The sequence below is a fragment of the Lutzomyia longipalpis genome, chromosome 1, assembly GCF_024334085.1.
Source record: "Lutzomyia longipalpis isolate SR_M1_2022 chromosome 1, ASM2433408v1".
NCBI classification, from domain to species: domain Eukaryota; kingdom Metazoa; phylum Arthropoda; class Insecta; order Diptera; family Psychodidae; genus Lutzomyia; species Lutzomyia longipalpis.
In genome coordinates, this window is record NC_074707.1 from 17,342,419 (window position 1) to 17,367,177 (window position 24,759).

The window sequence follows — 24,759 nt, forward strand, 5'->3', positions numbered from 1 at the left end:
CAACGCAATATTCATGATAAAACTCATTGCGCAATTTTTTGTGATTCAATATGAAGGGTTGTTGGTAAATGTTTTTGAGGAAAACAGTTTAAATTCTAAGCTGCGCATTTTCTCTCTGAATCTCTCATTATTTGATCAAAGAAGGAAGTTACACGCTCTCATATGATAAGCCATCTATTCATGGAAATAAACTGGATATGCTTAGTTTTGTTGAGAATCAGATAATACTTTTAAAAAATCGCCAAAGATTCTTATCAATTTTTCAGCAGGAATGAAAAAGACATGAAAAAAAAATATTACGCAAAAATACAAAAAAATGACGTCACTTTTGTGATTTTTGCCTCTTGCAGGATAAACTGCGGATAAACTTCTTTGCATTCTTAACTCATATTGAAAGAAAGAGTTTTTAATTGGTTTTCTTTTGAAAATTTCAACTCTATGGATGCTCTAGAAGCAAAAATATCGTGGAAAACTGATTTTAGACCTTTTCTATGCGTATTTCGACATTTTTCAATATGGCCGTCATGATCTCCCGCCATTTTGAGACAAAGGATCACTCTAATAACACTTGGAGGATCGAGGATTCTACCTCAAAAGTTTGATCTTAATTTTTTCTCAAAAGAAAATATTTTTCCAAGTTTTCTTTCGACGATCATCACTATACACAGATGTAGAATTTATCACAAAATATTAAATAGATTTTAATTCTGAGGCGATTGAAAAAAGCGATTTGCATCAATTAAACAACACTAAATAAAGGATATAAATCCGCCATATTGGAAAAAGTTGGCGGCCATTTTGAAATTTACCTTTTTGTGTTCAGAAAACAAATCTTCCATTGGGCTTCTGGTTCATATCTCACCCATCTCACCCACAGGGATAAATATTTCAAAAGAAAGCTGTTGTGCTTCTTTCTAACAATCAAGAATCATTCCCTGTCTACATAGTCCTCAAAACTCCTGCATAAAACACAAATTATCCGATCAATTTTATTGATTTTATTTCACTTTCAAAAATTAAAATTAAAACTTAAAAAATCACTGACACGCCGAGGGTCACAGGATCACAGGAAGATATTTTCCGGGGGTTGTTTTTTGGGCTTCCTACCGGGTTTAGCAGGTGGTAGTGCCCTCCAGACTCCTTTCACCTTCCCAGAGAGGATCTTCCGTTCGTGCACACGCCTGTGCTTGGCCAGGTGATCACTTCGTGCGAAGGATTTGGTGCAGTAGTCACAGTGGTAGGGTTTCACACCTGAATGGCTCCTCTTGTGGCGCGCAAGCTCATCTGAGCGTGAGAAGCGCCAAGAACAGTTGGGCCAGACACAGGCGTAGGGTTTGTCGCCCATGTGCCGCCGTAGATGGGCTTTCAGGTGAGCTGCTTTTGCGTAGGATTTTCCGCAGGTGGCAAAAGTGCATGGGAAGAGCTTCACTTCCTGCCGTGTTGCAGTGGCCAGTTTGAGATTTTCTGAACTTTCTTTGAGGAAGAGATTGCACGAATCAGAACAGAGGGGAGTCTTCTCGGGCAGTGTTTCCAGTGGTGAGGAGTCCTCCATGAGAAGTTGCTCCAGATTCAATTCCCAATCAAAGCGACAGGTGTCACCACTACCCCAGGAGCTGAAGATATCCTGATGAGTCTGAACGGTGGACTCCAGAGTGAGGTAGGTCGTCGTCTCTTCGGGCACCTGGGCAGGTAGGGTTGTTTGCGGAGGTGAGTAGGAAATGGGAGTGAAGAGTGGATCATCCCACATGCCCAAATCCTCATCCTCCGATGGGGGAACATCCTGAAATTCCGTGTAGAACTGATGGAAGCCCGTCACGAAGAAATCCTCCATGTCCATGCTGTTCAACGTCCAATACAGCAATGCGATGGCAACTTATCTGTCCAGAAGCCACACTCACAGAGTGATTTCCAGACATCGTCAGTTGATCCCAAAAGTGAATAGAAAAAAAATCACTCACTCTCTCGATGATCTCTCCAAATCTGCGCGATCCACGACAGGGATTGAGGGAGCACACAATGAATTGCCAGTCACATCTCTGTTCCATTTCACAGTGATTGCGAGGATCGAATTTCTCCACTCCTCCTTCCCTGCACTTCTAAACCATTCGGCAGACAAATTTATCGGCAGTCCATGGAAATTATCAGAGAATACAAAAAAAATCATTTTGCATTTCTGGTGTGAATGGAGAGAGGGTTTGTGGAAAGAGTGACGAAAATTCATTAATGATCACTCGCTCAGCTCCAGAAGCCTGCGTCTGCTGTCTCTTTGCCGTTGCCAACATAAAGAAAAACCAGATGCACACAAACTTCCGGTGATTAGGCGCTTTTTTATCATAATCTGCGTAACAGTGGCCATATCATTGGCTCTCTTCAGGCTCAAATTGTAATTAATTTTATTGGGAAATTTTGGTGAAATCATTAATAAATTGAATTATTGATTTTAAAAAAATGTTTTTTTTTTCGAAGATTCTTTAAAATGAAACTTCTAATCGACGCTCCCGAAGATTATGAACTATACTCCTGTGTTAAAAGATAGGAATATGGTTCATAATCTTCGGGCACATCATAATACAGTTTTTCTGTAAGATAAGCTCCTTAATTTCTCTGCCGCTCAAAAAGATTTTCAACATACTTGAAACTAATTTTTTTGCCATCTCCATTTTCCATTAGGTTTTCCCTAAAAAGATATCTTGCCAAATTCAGCATGTGAACCGGATCAGGATAGACGGAAATAAGATGAGTTTTGTTTTCTCTGTCTTGGACACTGAATTGATATTTCTCTCGATCCTTTTACACCTTCACCACTAAGTTCTTTCATTGAAGAAAAATTATCCGGGGTTCCATCCAATGATGCTTACTCCAACATCCATTACTTCCTAAACAGCTTTTTCGAGAAGGCGTTTTTTTGAAAGTGATCCACTTTACAAATACGAAAATATCTAACAGGGAGCTTCCATTTGAGATCTAAGGATACTAACATAAAAACTAGGACTTGCGTGGCTTTAGGTGAGTGGTCTTCAAAAACTCGCCTTCCGTATGATTTCTCTCCGACATCATGCATCTCATCAAATACGAGTTGTGCGTATACTTTGCGTTCTTGGTGATTTTACAAATGAGTAAACTCTTTATGAACCACTATTGTCTGGATGTAACAGATTGTTGCCTAGTTCGGAACGGAACAACTTGTAACGAATTATACATTTGAGATTAAGGATGTCTTTTTCCTAAAGCTAAATATTTCAAAGGGCTAAACAAGAAAAAGGTCGTAAGTCTGTTCCGCATCCGAACGACCTTTTTCTTGTTTAGCCCTCGATTTTTATTTAAAAAATTTCAAAATTATGCTATCTGTACTATCTGTATGATAATTTTTATCTTCCATGATAGTAGATAAAACATAATGAAATATAATCCCACTTTAGGCAGAATCTCTCTCCTTTCCTCTAATTCGTACCTTTAACGATTCTCAATTGATGAGAATAAAAGAAAATTCACAGAAAAAACTCTTCTTTGAAACATTCGAATTTGGTGAACTCCAAATTGAAAGTGAAAGTAAAAAAGAATTTCTACATTGAATATTTCTCCCAATGGGAATACAACTTTTTTTCCATGACATTGAACTTGAAAATTTCTTAAATTATTGTCGAGGTCGTTGACCCTCAAATTTTTCCCAATTCAAATCTAATAGACTTCGCGGCATGCTTGCTTCTTCACTTTTTTCCTGAACACTATCTTATTTTTGAATTTCTCCCACTGATTTCGATGAAAATAATGTCCTCTGTAAGAAATATTGCAACCATCGCCCTTTTTGCCGAGCTTATTTTTTTCACGAGATGCTTGAAAGTATTAAGAAAACATTTTCAAAATGCTTTTGATAATGTATTCTTGAAATGGTTTTTATGTGAAAATTCATTATATATGAAAAATGTTTCTATAAATTATATAAGGTTTACCTTTATGATACTTTTCCTTACCCAAATCTTGAGCCCATTTAGATCTTTTTGCGTGAAGGATCTATAATAATAAAAGAAAAAGTATAATTGTATAGGGAGTTGGTCTCTTCTTCTATGGAATCAACTTACCCTTTCAGATGGAACATTGTCCTTTGTGTTTTGGGAATCTTAGGCACTTTTCCTACTGTTTCTGTTACGTTGTCCACTTTCGTTCGAGAATTTCATTTTTGTAAAAGAATTAATCTTTAAGCTCTAACCATAGCTTTTCTAAAAAAAAACGCGGTTTCATCGAATCTTTCACTCGAGTTTACTTTTTTTCAAACGCGTTTTTTTTTTAAGAAAAGCTATGGTTAGGGCTTCAACTTTAAGACCTGAAAAATGAAGAAAGGCTTAGATGAACGACCTTTCAAATTCCAACACAACAAAATAAATTAAACACACAACTTTTTTCTTTTGCAATTTAATTGTTATTATGTTATATTGTACATTTAAAAAGAATATTCTCTTACTCTTATCGACTTATCCAATACTTTACTATTTATATCTTTTTTTTTAATTCCTTAAAATCTTTTCTAATTTCTGTAATACAATATAGTGAGTTTCTTCATATTCTTTTTTTTCTTAATTTTCTAAACTCTATTTATTTTTAAAATTCTCTGCAATTTCCACGACTTTTCCGTGGTTTTCTGGCTCCATCTAAAAAATTAAACTCCATCATTAAAATGTTTAAGCTGCGTTTTCCTTTTTTTTAATTAAAAAAAATTAATGGTTTGCTGAAGGATAATGATTTCTTCCTAAAGATAGATAGAGAGAAAATGTGGGAAATGATAATTTTAATTTTTTTTCTTCAAGTCACTTCTGTGTGACGTTGTCCTTGGAAATTTAGCCAAAAACGCATTGTTTTTTTTTTACACGACACTCTGCTGCGAACGTCAATTTAATTACATTTACTTATTAGTGATTACGTGTGCGACATTACAATAATATAATGTATTCTTTCACATTACCTTTACAATCTAAATCTTTTCTTTTTATTTTTAAATCCTATTTTAGCATCAATTCATTTTTAAATTAAATTTCTTTTACATTTAGATTTTCTTTTCTCCTCGCGCAAGCTTTTCCATTCGTAATTTTTCTTCTCTTTCAATTTATCCTTCCATGTGATATATATATAAGCTTGTTTTTTCTTAGGAAGGAAAATTCAAATTTTCACTGACCTGGCTCTATATCTAAAAGATCATTTTTAAATATATTTTCTTCTTCTTGCTTTTCATTTAATTTATTTCCATTTAAACTTGTACGAATGTGCTATTAATTTGTGGATTTATCACATGTGCATTAAATTCACATTACTTTATGTAAATAGTTTTTTTACTTTAAAATTATACAAATTCTTTCATTCTCACTTTTATTTCCACTGCGTTTACCATTAGAGTTCTTAAGTTTTTAAATCATTTTCTCAAAATTACATACACATAGAGCATATTTTTTTCTTTTTTTCTCTCATTTTTTTTTTGTTAAATTAAAGATCCTTCCCAACGTCAATGATTATATTTTGACCTTAATTTTGAAGGAAAAAAGGAAGAAATTTTTTTAGGGATTTTCTGAATCATGAAAGTCATAAAGAAAAACTCTTTAGAACATTTAAAAGAAAAAGTTCAGGAATAGAAAAATATGTACTTGTACTCTTTTCAAATCAACCTTTCACCCAAGCTCCGCCTGGTTGTGACGTATACAAGTGAAGCAGCCAATGAGAATGCTTTGTCCGAATTTATCCGCCAATCAAAGCTCTTCTAGCAAGCACTGGTTCTTATTCATTTTCAAATTACATTTAGATGTAAAAAATATAAAAATACATCAATTCAACGGAAGAACGTACACAAAAGACAATCAAGAAAATATTAAAGTCAAACATTAAACATTGATCTTGGGAACAGAGCCTTTGCTTCTTTTCTCTCAAGAATATTTAACGTCAAATATATTCTACAATTTTTCTTACGAGATTTTCTTCATCTCTCGTGTCACATTTCTTTTTTTTTACATTCCTTACCAAAGGATGAATCTCTTCTTCGGTGTCCCCGCCATTTCGTCTCATCTTAAGTCAGTCTTCATTGTGTGGGGTAAGAAATAAAATTTCTTTGCACACTTTGTCAAGGTATTTTTTTTGGGTTTTCTTCTTCTCTTAGCTTTTTTCTTTAATAAATAACTTCATAAACTGTTGCCTTCTTATCTCCTGATCCTGTTACAATGTACTTATCATCTGTCGAAATATCGCAGCTAAGAACTGAAGATGTTTCTTTCGACTATAAAAAAAAGAAAGAATAAAACTTAAGAATTGCAAAAAAAATCTTTTAAATCAAGATAAATCTCTCACCTGGAATATACTCGCTCCATATGGCGTACGCCATGCATTGAGAAGATTGTCCTTTCCTGTGGAGACAAACCATTTGCCACACGTTGCAAATCTCAGCGATAGAACGCAACTTTCGTGCAGGTGAAGTTGATATTTGTCTGTTTTTGTCGCATGAAGAACCTCCACGTGGGAATTCTCCATACCAACTGCCAGCCATTCTCCTACAAGAAGGAATTTTTATTTAAATTTAACATAAAAATGCATGAAGGTGAAGGAAATTGAAGAAAGAATCACGGCTAAAAGGGCTGAAGGATCTTACCTGTGGGACAGTAGCCAAGTGAGAAGATTTGCGAACTGAAATCATGCTGCTGTAGCTGTCGCCCCTCCCGTAAATCCCACGATCGTACCGTATTATCCAGGCCTCCAGTCCACAATCGGCAACCATCTGGGCTGATATCGATACATGACGCTCCATCGGTATGTCCTGGAAATTCAATTGAATTTCTCGTTAAAATTTAATTCTTTGGGATTTTATTATCATTTTTGTATCAGCTTGTTAGCCCTTGGAAAGATCCTTTTAAATTTATTAATAATCGAAAAAAATATAGATTTGGAGTAATGGCCGTCTAAACTGTTCTATCTACGATTTTATAAAGTCAATTTTGTTTAAATTAAGCGTAAATGAAAAATTTTAAAAAACTTTCTAAATGTCTATACCATTGGAGCTTCGAGAAATGACCACAAGAGGTGCTAAGGTCAATAATTTCCATTTTTAAAATATTTAAATCGAAATATTTCAAAAACAACAAGATGCATTTTCTTGAATTACTGTTTTTATTTGTTAATCATATTTCCCAGACAAAGACAGAGATTTTCAAGAGCTTTCATTTGAGTCCATTTTAATTAAAATCGGATAAAAAGAAGCAAAGATATGATCGATTTTCACAAAGCCCCTAAAATTAGACAAATTTTGCTTTGACTGTAGTGCCTCTTGCGGCTATTTGCCAAAGTTGCGTTGCTTTAGTAATTTAATTAAAGTATTGAATAAGAGTAGCATCGGGATGGAATTTTTTAAATTAAAAAAAATAAGTTTTCGAAAATTTAGGTCATTTCAAACGGTTATATCGACTTAACCGTTGACTCAAAATTAACTAAAAATAATAGGTAAGATAATTCCTCGAGATTCCAAAAATTCTAACCCAGATTAAAATAGGAAAAATCCATCATTTGAGAGGCAAATTTTCATGAAAAATTAAGATTTTTCATCTCCATTTTCCTGAACGCTTTTCCAAAGAATTCCTAACAATCAAATGTTTATCCTTACCTTGGAACTGCCGTACAAGTGTCTGATTGTGAAGATCCCAAACGGCAATATTGCCATCACTGCAGCAGGAGAAGCACACTTTGGAGTCGGGACTGATGGCGAGGGCATAGCACGCGGGTGCTGCTGATGTGAGTTCCGCTTTAATTCGCGGTGTTGGACTCGCAAGATCCCAAATAGACAGATTAGATGCTTCACCACCAACAATTAGCGTTCGTCCATCGGGAAGAAGTTTCACTGAACGAATGTAATTGTCCCTTTGCTACAATAATGAAAAAATATTGAGGCGTGAAGAGAATCTGGAGAAGAGAGCTGCAGTGCAGAATCAGAGACACTTACCAGGCAATCTAACTGACTAACTGGGGTTTTACTACCCGGCTGGGAAATATCCCACACCTTGACGCATCCTTTTCCGCCTGTGTACACATATTTGGTGGGATTTGAGATCGTCACGGCGCAAACTACTTCACCGTGAGAGAGCGTATTGATCTGTCGGGCATGTCGTGGGATTCCGGATCCAACGAGAGCATCCGCGGGAAAGGGTACAGGTTGGAGGGTTCCTTCGCCATTCATGTGGAAGGAGTAGGCTCTATTTTCCAGATAAAAAATTTACCAGTTAGAATTTAAATTAAATCCCAGTAAAGGGTTGAAAAAGAGAAACTTACGGTTTGCCTCCGGTAATGGCTCCAGGAATGGGAATTCCATTTGTCCGCACATGACCATGGGGATCAAAGGGCATCGGTGGGCGTCCATATGCTGGATCCGGAGGTGGACGCTGATACGGATCCGCTGGCCTCTGATATGGCGACGGTGGATAACCAGCCGGTGCGGGTGGGACATTGGATTTAGGTGTTCCAGCTACGGCAGCATTGGGCGTTGTTGATCTCGCCTTACCACCGGGTGTACCTGGTTTGTCGAGCTGCAATTTATTTTTTTTAAGTTAATAAACTCTTTAAAAATAAAATGAAGATCTTTTTAAGGAAATTGAGGATCAAATCAAACTTACGTCCTTTGTTTTAAGATTTGGCGTTGAACGCGATGAACTTGAACCTGATCTCGATGGTGGACGCTCCTGACTTGATGGTTTTGAACTACTTCCAGCTTTATCTGGACGATCACCATTTAATCCAATACTGTCACGATCGCGATCTCTCGATTCTATGGAGGCATGATCACCATTTGGCCGAGGGGAAGGAGATTCCTGCTTAAAAAGAATTAATTATTTTCACAAAGAATTCTTCTAAAACATTAAAAACTTTTTTTACTTCAAAATTGTGTTGATAATTTTAATTTTCGGGCGGAAATATTGAAATAAAAAAAATCAAAAAATAACTAAAACGTGAAACTTGGACAGTTTAAAACTCTTCATGTGCTTCATTATTTTATTAATGCAACATTATTAATCTCTATTTTTTGCAGACAAATATTATTTCTTTTTCTTTATTGTTTGTTTTATGTGGCATTTTCTGTGCTGAGTGTTGAGTTTTTTTTTTTTGGTAGACGATAACTCACCCTTTCATTAGCGACGTCCACAACTAAATCCTGATCGCTTTTTTCACCATCACTCTCCTGGAAAAATAATAAGAAGAAAGAAAACCCAAAATCAAATAAAATGAAAGTTTAAAAATAAAAGAAAAAAATCTCAAATTATCAGTTAAAAATTTGGGAAATTGGAATTGAAAAAATAAATCAGGAGAGTATTGAATGAAAGTAAAAATAAAATCATAAAAATCAAAAGAATTTCAGGAGAAACATCAAGGATTTCTTAAATAAAATTAAAATTTTCATCAATTATATAAACTTGAAGCGATGGCACTGACTTGATCTACCCCTTATATTTCCTTTATTTTTCATTTTTTACACCATTTTAAACACAAAGAGAAACCGCCCGAAAATTAAATTATCTCACTAAACAATTTATTTATTTTTTCCTTTTCAATAAAATCTCCTTTCTCATAGGAAAAAAAAGTTTTCTTACACTTACGTGTGTTAGTTTTTCTTCCTTTCGCCTTTTTGCTTCACCTTCCATATCTAGGGGTGTTCGTGGGCGATATTTCTCCCTCTCGCCAGGTGATACCGAATTTCTCTGCAAATATTTATAAATTACAAATAATTATTTTTGAAAATCTTATAAATGTTAATTTTTAAATACAAACCAAACGCTCTTCAGCAGCAGGTCCAAGTGGAACTTTAATGTCCTCCCTGTGAAGATCCTGTGGTGCCTTGAGTAGTCCCTGGGGACCACCATGGGGTAGTCCAATGGGGCCCCCAAAGGCTCCCAAAGGTCCAGCAAGAGCTGCTCCAAGTGATGGAATTGGCTGTGGTGGGGCGCCGGGCAGTTGCTGAGCATGAATTTGTTGCTGGAAAAGAGAGAAAAAATTTATTAGTATTTTATTTGTGAAAAGCTTTTCTTTCATAAAAAAAATTTCATTGAATTTCATTGAAATTTCAAGAGAAAAATGATCAAGATAAAGAAATTTTTAGCTAGAAGCAAACAATCATGCATTCTACAAACAATATGATGCATTTTCTGAGTTTTTCTGCAATTTAATGGACATTATTTAAACAAGAAAATATTAAATAAAACTTGCTACTAAATAAAAGAAAACTGAGATGTCAAAATTAAAAAGAAAAGTCATGATATGTGATGCAAGAATGGGTATAAAATGAAAGAAACAAAATGGGGCGACATGACGGCAAAAAGGGTTGAAAATCATTGATGTATGATTTGTAATGCAACCCCAGGAATTAATCTTTTGAGGGTAGATTAAGGGTGCTCAATTTATGTACACATTCCCGCCCAAAATCCCACTCGATCTCATCCATGATGAATCCCAAACGAGTGCAAACACCCATTTATACCTTCTTGCCAAAGAATCCGGAAAATGGGTCTGAATGAGGGGGTGAAGAAATGCCTTTTACACGGCTCTGTGAGGGAGATTTTCGATTGTAATCAATTGTGTTGTTTCCCTCCTCAATAGATTCTCCTCTCAGGGGGGTGGCCCATAAAAATTGGTGAAGAAGTCGACAACGACACAAGGGAAATTGTTAATAAAATTTCAGAGACATTTTGTCCTTCAACCCCTAAATATTCTTCTCGGGTCTTTTGTTGCCCTACCTCCCTCCTTCCCCCCATCAAACATTTGGTATGTTTGGGGGTTAAATCAGAGTGGAAATTGTGATAAAAATCACCCTCTCTTTTTTTCAGACTCTTTCTTCTTCATTCGGCAAAAAACACCCCTTTTTTTATTCAGTGTTGAAGATCTTTCTCGTTCTCTTCCTTTTCCTGACCATTGGTTTTGCACGAATATATTTTTGTTCTCATCTTCCATGACCCCACGCCCCTGAAAATGGCACATTTCCACCCTTATTGTCACCATTTATCTCACACACAGACACATAGGGGGGAAGCGACAAAGGAAAAGTGGGATCAAGGCGTAATTTCTCAATTTGAGAAAACACGTTTCAGCTAAAAGATTGGAATTGGGAAATTCAAGAGGAAAACCCCGTCAACAATGGACCTGATGATTTTCATTTGATTTCCTTCATTTCTTCAGGTTTGCCTTTTTCGTTATTCTGCTGGTAATATTTAAAAAATTACTGGATTTTAATATTTTTAATTCAAGCTTAATAATGTTGAATTAACCAAATAATTTTTTGGGGGAAAATTCCCCAATGAAGCATCAGCGCAAATGTTTCATGCATTGAAAGAGACAATATTACAATATCAACGTTATTTTTTTTATAGTTTTGGAGAAATCTTTACCAAATTTTTATGTCTCACTCAAATGAAAAATCCTCTTTGGTGTTTCTGATTCTGTACAAAAATTCAATTGTTTCCTCAAATGAGGGATTTTCTCGCACAGAAATGAATAAACTCCTTTCAATTTCATTTTAAAAATCATGAAATAAATTCTATATGAGTTCAATCTCAACGGAAAATATATTCAAAATGGGTTTAATTGAAAAGATTTTGTTTTAATTAAATTTAATTACATTGAGCAATTCATGAGGATGACCTCTGGTTGGATCAGAGTAGAGAATATGGTTAGGTCGAGATGGCATGTGTGCACTGCAGATGGGATATTGTAAGTTAGCAATGGTGCTTCGTGTGAGGAAAATGTGGGGAATCAGCCTTGTAGCAATTTATTGAAATGTGTGTAAACCACATCCCAATTTACATATGAGCACACAGCTGAATAACAATGCGGTTTACACCGAAAACCACCCACCCATTGTACCTCATACTCCACCCACCCACTCCCCCCCCCCGCAAATTCCACTCTCAGCATGGACATACATTTAATGCAATATGAACACATTGGGGGAGGGGGTGGAGGACAGAGCGGAGACTATCGCAATATGTGGAGCAATGTGGGTGGATGGGTTTGGTACAGGGGTGTTTTAGTGAGGGAAAAACACCCAATTCGCCACACTATTTCACGTTAGTTAGGCTATTATCACCCTCCGGCTTCCAGAATATGCAATCGAGGGGGCAACAAGGGGGTGAAAACACTCGACACTGGAGTGCAACAGTGGGACGCATCAGTGGGTAATTTATTCAGTAATGGAGTGTTTTATGTACCACACACATATATTTTTTTCCTGTCACATATATACATGTGTTGCATCCTCGAGAGAGGAATGAATTTATAAATTCAATGGCTATTTTTTTGTCATAGAAGCACGCGGGATTTTGGCCAAATGGTGTGGTAGGAAGGCAGAAGGGAAGTTTGGTAGTCCGAAAATGTGACACAATCGATAGCAATTTGATTAAAAATTTAATTTTATTTATTGTCACACGTCATTTGTGAGGGGGCGCGACATGGGGACAACAACTAAAAAAAAAACCTCGCGTGATATTGTATCAATTATCTGAACATTGTCTCAATATTTTTCCCCACTGAGGTAGAATACAAAAAAATTGGGGAGTCTACATAGCGTAGCCCTGAATACCATTCAGTGGAGATAAATTGCCCAGAAGTTGGGTATAGGGATGGGGGGATGGTATTGAAGAGAAAATATGTGTTACACTCTCACATGGCACAAGGATGAGGGGTGGGTTTTGCTGTGAAATTTGGAGGGAGGAAATGCCGTATAATAAATTCATGAGGGGTGTAAATTGAGTGCTAAATCAAATGTACTATGTCTATATAAATTTCTCTTTCTCTCTATCGCAGTATAGCTATATACATATTGTGTATACATGCGGATATTTTATGCCCCCAAAACTTGTAACAAGAGGCAGAAAATGCGGGAATACTACCCCTGAAAAAAGCATCACACGCTGCATTTCACAGCATCATAGTTGATTTATTCGTGAAAGAACGCGGGAAAGATGGTAGAAAATCGTTTAACAAATTTATCCAGATTTTGATACTTAAAATATCCCTTGTTGAGGGGTAGATTGAGAGGAAGAACAAGAAAAAAAAACAGATGCAGGAAAGCTCAGAGAGAACCCCTCTTCAATTAAAATATATGTGAATGTGAGCATAAATTTCAATTGAAGGGTAGGTTTTTGATGAAAGATCTCTAAATGGGGTAGGTCTTTCTTCTTTTCTTCCACAATGAACAACACGCGCTCTTTGAAGTCAATCACCGATATTATGTTTGAGAACTCCTAAAACCCCATAGAAAATTTTCTCATCACACGTTTTTTTTTCTTTTTAAAGTGGCATCTGATTGAAGGGAGTTGGAGAGGAAACAGATGTCCTTTTTGCTTGTAGAGACGATAAATTACAGTGTGTATGGGATACAAAGTAAGACTGAGAAATTAAGGGATGAAAATATAATAGGAGGAAATTATAACAGCGACAAATTCATACCAGAAATCTCAGAGAAGATTTAATGATAAGAATTATTAGATTTAAATTGAAGAGCTACTTTAAACTTATCCTTGTAAACCTAATGGTTAGAGAAAATTTAGCTCTAGGAATTCTAGAAACGTTCCTTTTATCATAGTATTTCTTTGCTTTGAAATTGATGGTTCAGTTATTATGGAAATTTGAAGACTCTTTTGAACGATTTTTGAATCAATTTTCAAACAAATAAACAAATAATTTGAAAATTTTCCTGAATTTTCGTATAATGGCCAAACATTCATTAGAATTTAGAATTTTCGGTTTTTGGGAAAAAATTATTCTTATAATAATTATTTGAATTTGAAACTATCCCTTTAAAAAATGTATATCCGTCCTTAATTTTCAAATTAAAGACAAATAAAATATTGATCTAAAACACCCCCTGGAAAGGATACTGACACTCCAGTGGACACCCCACAGTATAAATTGATCATGAAAAATGTATAAATTAGCTGTCTTTCATATCAATTTTATAAGCTAAATTGAAAATTAAAAAGAGGAAATACAAAAAAAAATGAATAACGTATACAATACATACTCCAATATATTATATAGGTAGGTATATAGAATTTATGTGACGCGTGAGACAGAACAAAAAAAGCAGTTAAATTTAATTTGAATAGTAAACAAACAGAAATTTCACCCTATCCATCAATTTGGCCAACAACACGCGCCCCTACGGGAGGATACATACATATAGGCAGTAGAGGGTTTGTGTGCAGTAAATACACCCCCGCGTGTATGTGTGGCACTGAAAAACCATCCCTTAAAAAGTGCGTGTGGTGTTATGTGTAAATCCCACCCAAAATGGCAATTGAAATTCATTTCGCACCCCCGAAACAATCTGAAACAAATTATAGCGTACACCGGGGGTTGGTGGATATAGCAATACCCCAACTGTTTTGGTATTTTGTGTCCCATCCCCCACCCCTGATACCCCAAAAGTTGGTAAAATGTATAGAGCGTGTGTATAGCATTAAAATGTACACCACAAAACTGGATTTGAAAATTGCCATAATATGGTGTGAATTAATTAATTTCCAATAAATGACGCGAATAATTGGGGGGACTTCATTATGCGAAAATAAATGTATGTACATGCGATGTGTTTCACACTGTTTATAGTTCATTCACTTAACCCCCCCCCCCACACACAGTATACCAGGACTGTATATAGCAATTACTACCCCACTCTCTCGCTCAAAAAAGTTTCTCTCCACACCACATACCATCCCCATAAAGGCACAATGTACATTGAATCAAAAATACCACCCACTCAACACTCAATGGGGATTGTTTTAAATTCACTCCCATCATACATATATGCATATATGTGCTATATGTGGGGATATATATGCGGATATTATTTGTGTATCTGCACAAATGTTTTGTGTGTTCATGCAATGTTAGGGTGTGGGCAGTAGAATTGGGGAGAAATTGTTTTCAATGGTTGATGGGGTTTATTGTTGGATTGGGGGCAGTGGGAATGAGTGTGGGGAGGGTGGCGGGGTTCTCTGGTGGGCGCAAAAACCAAATTATACAAGAGGCAAGGTATTGTATGTACATATAGCTAAGTTTGGGGAACAAAATGTACCCATATAGAGTGAGTGTGGTTTGCCGATGCCGAATAAAGCGAATTTCGTGGTTGGGGTTTTAATTTCGCGCATAATAATAATAATAACAGCGAAACTGGCAGCAGCATCACCACAATCATACCCCATCATTCATTCACGCACCAAACCATACAAAACCCACTACCACCCTCATCCCCATCATTTGCACAACACACCGCAAAGTACAACCCCCCTTCCCTCTAAATGGTACTGGGGACCCATGGGGGTTATATTTTAAATTAAATATCGTTACTGAGATCTGATATTGGTGCTCAATTGATGAATTTTTTTTACACACTATATGTAAATTGTACATGGAGTCTAAATTGACTGTATGTGGTGTAGTTTGATAGCATCAATTCAATTTCAGACAATTTTTACGCTTCACTAGCTTGGGGGATTTTTTTGACAATGTAAAAAAATATGAGGAAATTTAAAATTCCTTTTCCTTCTAATTTATTTTAAAATTTTAAAATAAATATAAAAAAAAGTTATTCAAAAAGATAAAATATGTTTTGAAAAAAATCCATTTACCATGCAATGTCTCTAATTTATTTTTCCTGTCCACTTTTAAATTGTATCAAAATGCAAATTAAACAGCAACCCTTTTGGGAAATATAACCCAAGTAATAAGTCATGCGAATTTTTAAATAAAAGTTATTATGAATCACTAAATATAACCTACACTTTACAGTTTTTTTATCTCAATAAATAATCCGGGGAATTATTATTTAAATTGCTGTGTAAATACACAAACGGGGTAAAAAGGGCTAATTTGGAAAATAAACAGCAGAGTGGATTTTTTTCAAACCCTTGTTCGTCATCTCAAGCATTTCTACATTTTGCAGCAATTTACGCTAATTACGGAATGATGGAAGAGAATCATTTACATCCCCCTTTTATTTTCATTTGCAATTTCCTCCCCTTCATGGCACCACCACCATCATCATCCGCCACCAGAGTCAAATAACAAGAAATCACAGCATTCAATTCTCTGGATGGAAAAATTCTTTCCACCCCTCACACGTAGATTTGGCATTTTCCTGCTTTATTGTTCATCACATACATATCCCATCCCTCTCACCCTCTTGATCGCAGCCACCATGATGTGCAGTGTAACCCCTGGAAAAGAGCCATACACACACTCTTTTTCTCTTCCTATGCTGGAGTGTATAACTAAATTGTAATCTTGCCAAATGTTCAACGAGTCAAGCTCACACAACACACTAAACAACCCCTAATCTATTCGTCATGGTAGCACGGTGGAAAGAACCCCCGACCGACATAATACAGTAAATAATGTTGGCGACCGGCAAAAGCAACTCACCCTACAATATATGTACATATACGATGTATACACAATCCAGCGACAATCCAAAAGTGAGAGCTGGCTGTATACAGCGTATCCCGAAAATTTTCCAACATAGCATACATACAATATTCTTGCATGCTGAGTGGGTCTATTGAGCCGCTGGCTTCTGTGTTGCTCTAGCTGAAATTGGATTGTGCAGCTCACAGAATCTCACTCTCTCCCTTCATCCCCCTTAGTGGAGTTGAATAACGCGCTTGAATAAACCCACCCCATTTTGACGTCGCATGGCGGAAAGTGCGGAGGGTTGTTGCTAATATGCGACAGCAGCAGCAACACAACAATTTTATTGTTCCGCCACGAGGGATTTGTCGAAGTATGGTGAATACTGAGATACCCTCCAACTGCCAAATTTCACCCTGTCTCGCCCAATGTTGAGGGAGAACCCCGAAAAACCCACACCCCATATGTATCCCACTCAAAATCCCCGAGAGGGAACATTTCACCCACCACAGCTCTTGTGTTGTCGTTCGTCCCCGTTATTCTGTTTTCCTACAATCCAGGAGTCATATGCCATTGGATGGAGAAAATTTGCAACACAGGAGATTGCAATTTATCCACGGAGTGAGAGAGAATGAGATCCAATCTGAGTTGTTGGGAGAAACGAAAACAAGTGGAATAGTTTTCCTTTATGTTTAATTGAAATTGAACAATGAAAAAAAAAAAAAAACTTCAGAACCATCAATCCTTGGACTCTCTATATTACACCTTTTCTTCTTTTTCCTAAAACTCGTCAATTTAATCTCAAATCTGCAACATTTGCAACTCTGTGAGAACCAATAGAATGCACACGGAGGAGGAAAAGAGCTGTCAGTGGTAAAGCACAAGTGGAAACTGTTTCATTTCCCACCATGATGACTGTGTGGAAAATTGACATGGATTTACTTAAATTGATGCAAGTATACACAGCAAACATTTTCACTCATCTAAACACGACAAAATGGTTACACAACATTTACAAGAGGGATAAGTTCAGAAATTTTCAGAAGTAAAATTACCGCACATACAATTTTGAATATTTCATCGTTGTGTTGCAAAAACACTCCCCACATATCGCTTTTTTTGTCTGCTTGTATGGAGGAACAAATGTAATGAAAATGGTATTTTGGGAAAAGTCACGATATGAGGGCAAAATTTCGAATTTACCACAAAATTTCAACAACAATTGGGACAGATGTTGCAATCCCATACCACCCCACATACAATGCAGAGAGTGAGAAGAAAAGTCACACAATTAGCTATACCCCCCTGTACTGGAGAGAATGTTTATTCCTCCATAGCTCTCATATTTGCCCTAAGGGTGAAAATAAATGGTGAGAGATTACAATCAATAACGAGGGGATAAATTGTATTAACACAAGGAGGGTGAATGTACACAGGAAAATCATTGGGAATTGAGAGTGAAAATTAATTATCGACATGGTATATAAAAATACATAGGAAATTCTTTACAAAATATGGGGTGAAATCATCGCCAATTATTCCGCATAGATCAGTATTGATCATTTTAGCAACAAAAAAAATTTTGTGTATAAAAACCATTCCCCTTATGATAAAGAAATACGAATTATAGCAAAGCCTTAAACCAGAATTATGTGTAAGGAAAATATAATATTTTATCAAAGTTAACGAAGGGGATGATGGTTTATGTGGAGATGAATATGAAAATATACAAGAGGGTGGAAAATTGACAGGCATGAAAAATATCATGTGGAGAATAAGTGGATTGAATAGAGGGCTAAAACCATCAAATAATATAGCACACAATATTCATTTAGGGGTGAATTAAATAACGGAATTCTCGTATCTCACCCCATTTATGGCACAAAATACAACCCTCGTTTTTCCTTCAATCTCATATATACAATTATATTATACAATAGGGGATCCCCTTCAATAAAGCGCGCACAGATATAAGTAGATACTATTTTGACCATCTTCCGGTTGCTATTTGCCAATTTGGCAAAACGGGAAAAACATACAATTCGGACGCTTTAAATGCCAAATAACTTATTCCTCGTTCTAGCTAATTTTTGGTGTGTTTTGATGATATCATTTTGGAAGCAATTTGAGTACGAGAGATAGAGATATTTATGTATAAATATTGTCAAATTGAATCCGTTGATTTTCATTCACCATTTTCACCGCAAATTATCATCAGACCACTGCTTTTCCTCCCCCCTTCCCATTTCATTCGCCCCAAGAGCATTTGCACAGAAGGGATCATTTTCAATTGGCACAAGAGCAATTATAATAGACTAATTCAAATTGTATCCCAAACCTAACGCTTCAATTGCTATGAAATTGTGGTTTTCAACCCCTCATGGATGCATTGATATTAATATGAAATAACCATACAGTGCACACACACATACACCTGATTTTAATCCATTTGATAAATCATTATCAATAAAGTGTATTAGCTAGCCCCCATGCGTTGTATTCTAACTATAAAACCCCAAATGATACGTAATACGGCGTTCTCTGTACATTTGCGATTTGTTCATTAACACAAAACAAAGCACTATGTATGGTTCTTGTGATGACAAAATCAATTTAATTCTAATGCACAAACATGCCATTAACAGCTGCAATTTTCTATTTTCTACAGAAATACTTAAAATTTACCGTAGAATGGGGTGATTATAAATGATTAGAAATATAATACTACTACATGCGAGTATAAATTTTGAAATAATACAAAAATATAATTTCTAATAAAGTGTCTTTGAGAAGATAAAGGAGGATGGTTTTAAGTTACTCCTTGAAATTTTATATTGACTTGTCGATAAAATCTGGAACTTTATAGGACAATCCAATATATGTACATTTATATAACATTTCTTTAATATTTAAAAATAATTCGATTTTATTTTCATAGTAAGTCTTTCTTTATCAGAAGTCTACCAGGGGGTTGAATGTGACAAAAATCTTTTATTTTATAGAAATAAAACAATAATAAATATTTTTTTAATAGAAAAGATTTTTGACAGAATCGAACCTAAACTCTAAATCGTTGGATTGTTCAATTTTTTGAGGTCAGATTTGGGCCTTTCTCTACTAAATTTTTATTGTGATAATTTTATAAAGGGAATATTTTAAATGAAGAAAACAAAAATTTTAAAAGTAAAAAAATACTTTTTGATGTTTTACCCTAAAATTAAATTTGTTCTAACTAATGGAAATTTTCATTGAAAATTTCAATATGAATTTAAAGGAATTATTTGGTATTCCATACGAGTAGAAATACCAGAAAACCACAATATCAGTTCGGAAACAAAAACCAAATGAATGGTATGATTATGATGGCTTAATTTAATTGCAAATTCAACTACACAAGTTAATTTAATTTGATTCCTTCTCTATTAGTGTGAAATTTCAATTATTTTTACAACATTATTTGTGCCACAAATGACCGAGAGGTTAATCAAAAATTCACGCTGTCGAAATACAATAAATGCGACACTTTAGAGAGACAACACATAATACAGCTTTTGAATAACATAAATATGTATATAAAAGACAGACACATTAATGAGAAAATAAAACACGTTTTAATATGTTATTTATTGATAGCACTATAAATGGAATTAATTTGCAAATAATTTGCAAAATTGTGATTTATTGAATTGCATTATTGCGAAAATGATAAATGAAGATTTTTTTTGAGCAACAAAAAAATGATTAAACAGATTCTGATGAAACATTTAACAAATTTTTGACTTTTTTGTTTTTGAAAAAGAAATCGAACTTACGATAAGTTGCTGAAGTCCCTGTTGATGCTGCTGCTGCAAAAATTACAAAGAAAGAAGAACCGCGATTTTAATACAACAAAACACACTCTTTGGAAAATTTTTCTTGATAATTTTTATCTGTCTTTCCACACACAAAAAATGCAAAAGAAAAAAGAAAAAAAAACTTGCAGATAAAAAATCAAAATGGATGTGGAAGGAAATATTGTATATATAGGTAATATAATAAAATAAAATGAAGCAAGCTTTCTAATAAAGTGAAAAGCAATCAAATTAAATTAATTCACACCTATCAACTATGAGGACAAAATTAATTTTCAGTGATAAATAATTAAGATAAATCTGCAAAATATATCATGACTTTTTCTATGGTAATATCAACAATAACACAGCAACGAAAAAAACCGAGAAAAACCCAAAACAAGAAAATCGGAAAATATTAAAAAGAAGAAATTGTACCAAAGGGACGGGAAAAAAGTCTAATAAAAAAGAATGAAACGTGATTAAAATAAGGAAATTGTGTGAGTGCACTGTAATTCATTTTTTTAGTAAACTGCTACTAAAGTCTGTAGTAATGAAATATTTACTAAAATTTTTAGTAATTATAACAGAAAATTTTAGTTATGTTGCCTGGAATCACTAAAGTCTTTTGTCATCTTTACTAAAATTTTATTTGGCTCTGAATTTTTTAGTGAAGGTAACTAAAATTTTTAGTTTTATTGCTCTTTTACTAAACTTTAGTAGGCAATTTAGTCAAATTCTTTACTAAAGTTTCCAGTAAAGACATAAGTACTAAAATTCTTTAGTTATGTCAACTAGAATTTTAGGATTAATGACTACAATAATATTTTCTTCTTTTACTAAAGTTTAGCCATGCCAATCAAAAATTTAGTTGATATCACTAAATTGACACATTTTTAAACCAATTAAATTTTTAGCAAAAAATTAGAATTTTTATTTCCTCTATATCATTTGATAGTAATTATTTCTGATCAAGTTAATTTGCGAAAATATTAGCAACGTAACGTATTTTACATATTGTCTTTGTTCCAATGCAAGATGTTCAGCTCATACCATTTTTATTGTTTTATTAGGGTGCCGGGGTCTCGAAAAAAATGCACGCAGAAGATTTCTTTGTGGCACATATCCAACACATATACCGGAGGCCTCATTTTTTCTCACCCTTTCTTACCCACACACAAATTTTTCTCCTCAGCACCCTCTTAAGTATTTCACAATATTCAGTTCTTTGTGAAATTTTCCATCGAAAGTACGCAAAATATTTTGTCTTCAATCAATGAGATATGTGAAAAGTAAAATTAATACATTTTTATAGTAGTTTTGAGAGTGAAAATTGTGGAAAAGCCGTTTGTTAAAAAAAATGATAAACATGACAAGGTATTGTATAATTTTAATGATTAAGAATACTTTATATTACGAATTGATTTGCAATAAATAAAGTTATTAACTTTAAATTCAACCAACTAATTATATGATTTTACTATCTTGCAGTAAATCAAACTACATAGAATAAATAGGAGAGATAACATGGATCTTATTCTCATCGAAGCCATCCTGTCTGTACTTTGATTGTCTTCTGATCCCCATTAATAATTGAAACAGGATAAAGGAAATCCAATAACGAAAATTAAAAATTTAAAGGTAAATAAGTCCTTATGTACATTTGTCATGAAATTGATTAGATCCAAAAATTTATCAATTTCTAAAACCCAAAATATTAATTCTTGTTCAAATTTAACAGATTTCACCGAACGAGCGCATGTAGCCCAAGATCCCATAATCAAATTGTGGAATATTCGATTGAAGAAAAAGGACAAACATGAAAAGGTACTGTATTTTTTGTATGATTTATATTCCCATTTATTTTATCAAATTATTTGCAACAATAAATCTGTTTAAAATTATCAACCTTTATTCAAAACTAATTCTCTGATTTTACTACCTTCCAGTTTATCAGTCTACAATAAACAAAAGGAAAATTGGTCTAATTCTCAATGAAGCCCTTCTATCAGTACCTGGATAAAGTCTGCTGATCGCAAATGTTGATTAATATAGGATAGAGGAAATCAATTCGCGAGAAATGAAGTTTAAAGGTAAATATATTTTTCATAAAATATACTATGTGTTAAAAATTTATTACATCAGACAATTCAGAAAATTAATTATAATGTAACTTATTTAACAGATTTCATCAACTGACATAAAAAGCAGTACTTTCTCGATTCCATGAAGAGGGGAATTTTGGAAAAAAATGATGCTGAATGATGTGGACACTTACACAAAATTGCCCAACTTCACCGGACACATTGGCTTTTCTTTCAATAAAACGGGGTATAAAAGACATCCAATTTTTAAAAATTGTTTTATGTAATTAAAAGTTATGATTGATGTACCTAGTTTAAATGACTATATTTTTTAACAAAATGTCTTCTAAATGTAAATTAAAATTTAAGTATACCTGCCTATGTAATTATTATGAATTAAAGTGAAATAAAAAAAAAAGATTTTTTTATGAAAATCCATTTTTTAAATATTTTAGTAAAAAAAAACTAGATTTCCAGTTGGCATAGCTAAATTTTAGTAATCCAAGAATTTATAATTGATAGTTATGTTCACTCAAACCTCTGCTGGCATTCCTAAACTTTAGTAGTATACAGACGTAAAACATTTTAATAATCATAACTAAATATTCTGTTGAGAGAACTAAAATTTTTCGTTTTGAGCAACTACTAAAATTTTAGTAAAAATTTCTTTACTAAAATTCTCTACTAAAGTCCAGTCAGTGCCAGTTTTAGTAATGATAACTAAAATCTGAATTACAGTGTGTACATAATAAATTTATTATCAAGGAGGTAAATCTCAACCCTCCATTCACCACCTTCCATCATTCTGTGCCTTTTTTCTCTCTCCATCTCCTTCTGTCTTCTTGCGTTCTTGAGAACTTTTTTTTCTGCACCGCACCCCACATTCACCCTCCTATGTGAGGGTGAAATTTACTCCTTAGCCATTTAATGTATTTCATGCCATTTTCATCCCCCAAACCCACCCCATAGCATTACACAAATTGCAGAGACTTTTACAACAAAGAATTTTTCCTCTTTTACCTTCTTTTCTCTCTCGTCTAAGGGGGCACCCACCGACGTTCTGCGCGGGGTTTGGGTGACGGAGGGTTTTTGTTCAACAGAGGAGAGGGGTTGTTTGGGAAAGAAAAGAATGTTGAAATAGAATTTTTCTCCCAACCCACACTTGAGTGGTAGGAGTTGAAGGCAAGAAAAAGTGTATGAGAAGAAAGATACAAAAGTACACAGACTAGACGTTACTAAGTTGGTGCTTTCCATCTCTTTTCTGTAGGTATATATTGTATTATATGTACTATATAGTCACATTGTGACATTTTCATCCCCCTCTGGACCCATCGTATCCCTCAAGACCGAGAGGAGAGTGAAGAGAGGAAAGAGAGAAAAAAGGTCAGAGAAAAAGTTTATGTACATAGAGAGCTTATGGTGGTGTCTTAAAAGGGAAAAAGTGTTGGTGTGGTTGGAAAAACCCTCCCCCGTAAGTTAAAGTGGTATAGCCACACCACATAACACTGGCGTCCCACAGAAGGGCCCGCCACTTACCCCAATTATTGCATTCAGCTCAGGCACGGTAATTTGTTTGGCCCTCTCCACCGCTTGGATGACCTGCTGTTGGTGTTCTTGCGCCAGAAACGGTAGCAGTTGATTAATTAGGGCATTTAGGCGCTTCACTATTTCCGTCTGCAAAAAAAAAAGAATGACAAGAGATACATAAGTCTTTGTTGGAATACAGTGAGACATAAAATGGGAACGGACAAAAAAAAATGAGGGAGGGTCTGGAATCCTTCCAAATGAATATAAAATGTATAACCCACAGAGGAGTCGAATAATCACTTGTGGGTATGAGTAGAGGAGGCGTTAAAATGTGGCTTCACTCACTATTTTATCATTTATTTTCATTTGCATATCTATTTCACACTCCAATTGCCCTTTTTAGCTGTGATTCTTTCTTAAAAGAAGCACAGCTTCTGTGTACACTCAAAAATGCAAAGTCGTCAGATCGGGCTCAAACTTGGGATAAGCACGAATTAGAGTCCCCACATTCCAAAAAACGGTGGCGCCAAAAATCTTTCCGGCCGGCCGGCCGGCCGGCCGGAGTATAACGCTAATTTGCGCGAAAACGGTAATAGATAGAGACTTGCGGTCAACGGCAAAGTTAATATATTGGGTGAAAGAAATCCGATTATGAAGTCAAATCCAACCCCCCACCCCCCCGTCCGCCATTTTGAATAACTGTCAAATTTTGTTTTCGCTATATCTCAGCTCCTATTATAGGTAGAACTCTGAAATTTCGATATGTTATAGGGGCCATCAAGACCTTTCCAACGATACCTCATTTTCGAAAATCGGCCAAGCCGTTTAGCCAATATGGCCTTCACAATTTTTCATCGAAAATCGGCCATAACTCGAGAACGGCTTGACCGATTTTGATCAACCTGGGC

The 24,759-nt window shown here is 34.9% G+C and overlaps 3 protein-coding genes and 1 long non-coding RNA gene across 13 annotated transcripts in view; 1 reads left to right on the forward strand and 3 right to left on the reverse strand.

Moving 5' to 3' along the window:
• Nucleotides 1-16,192, reverse strand: part of LOC129794187 (poly(A) RNA polymerase gld-2 homolog B-like) — a 255,708-nt gene extending 239,516 nt beyond the window's left edge. The window contains exon 1 of the mRNA XM_055834860.1: nt 16,183-16,192. The gene's annotated coding sequence lies outside the window, so the exon portion shown is untranslated. The remainder of the gene's footprint in view (nt 1-16,182) is intronic.
• On the reverse strand, nt 848-1,967 carry LOC129794629 (Kruppel-like factor 3). The gene has a single exon (XM_055835426.1). It carries the CDS (start codon nt 1,835-1,837, stop codon nt 1,064-1,066), a length of 774 nt encoding a protein of 257 aa, XP_055691401.1. The 5' UTR covers nt 1,838-1,967; the 3' UTR covers nt 848-1,063.
• The window catches only part of LOC129794339 (protein groucho), a 106,319-nt gene continuing 86,086 nt past the window's right edge, over nt 4,527-24,759 (reverse strand). Inside the window, exons 6-17 of one of the 10 annotated variants that reach the window (XM_055835154.1) lie at nt 23,861-23,998; nt 20,223-20,255; nt 9,781-9,984; nt 9,609-9,710; nt 9,137-9,193; nt 8,631-8,825; nt 8,290-8,543; nt 7,964-8,213; nt 7,628-7,886; nt 6,623-6,787; nt 6,325-6,524; nt 4,527-6,253 (exon numbers count right to left, since the gene is read on the reverse strand). In XM_055835154.1, coding sequence (XP_055691129.1) covers nt 6,146-6,253; nt 6,325-6,524; nt 6,623-6,787; nt 7,628-7,886; nt 7,964-8,213; nt 8,290-8,543; nt 8,631-8,825; nt 9,137-9,193; nt 9,609-9,710; nt 9,781-9,984; nt 20,223-20,255; nt 23,861-23,998 — 1,965 coding nt within the window. In that variant the 3' untranslated portion in view covers nt 4,527-6,145. Of the gene's footprint in view, nt 6,254-6,324; nt 6,525-6,622; nt 6,788-7,627; nt 7,887-7,963; nt 8,214-8,289; nt 8,544-8,630; nt 8,829-9,136; nt 9,194-9,602; nt 9,711-9,780; nt 9,985-20,222; nt 20,256-23,860; nt 23,999-24,759 lie in introns of all 10 variants that reach the window. The other 9 variants (XM_055835153.1, XM_055835149.1, XM_055835143.1 and 6 more) reach the window with 9 other exon arrangements.
• Nucleotides 20,743-23,056, forward strand: LOC129794728 (uncharacterized). The gene is made up of 3 exons (XR_008751071.1): nt 20,743-22,067; nt 22,190-22,333; nt 22,426-23,056. It is a non-coding gene; the product is annotated as an uncharacterized LOC129794728 (long non-coding RNA).

What these genes read in the sequence shown, in the direction of transcription:
- LOC129794629 (XM_055835426.1), bottom strand. Translation starts at nt 1,837, where the DNA reads ATGGACATGGAGGATTTCTTCGTGACGGGCTTCCATCAGTTCTACACG.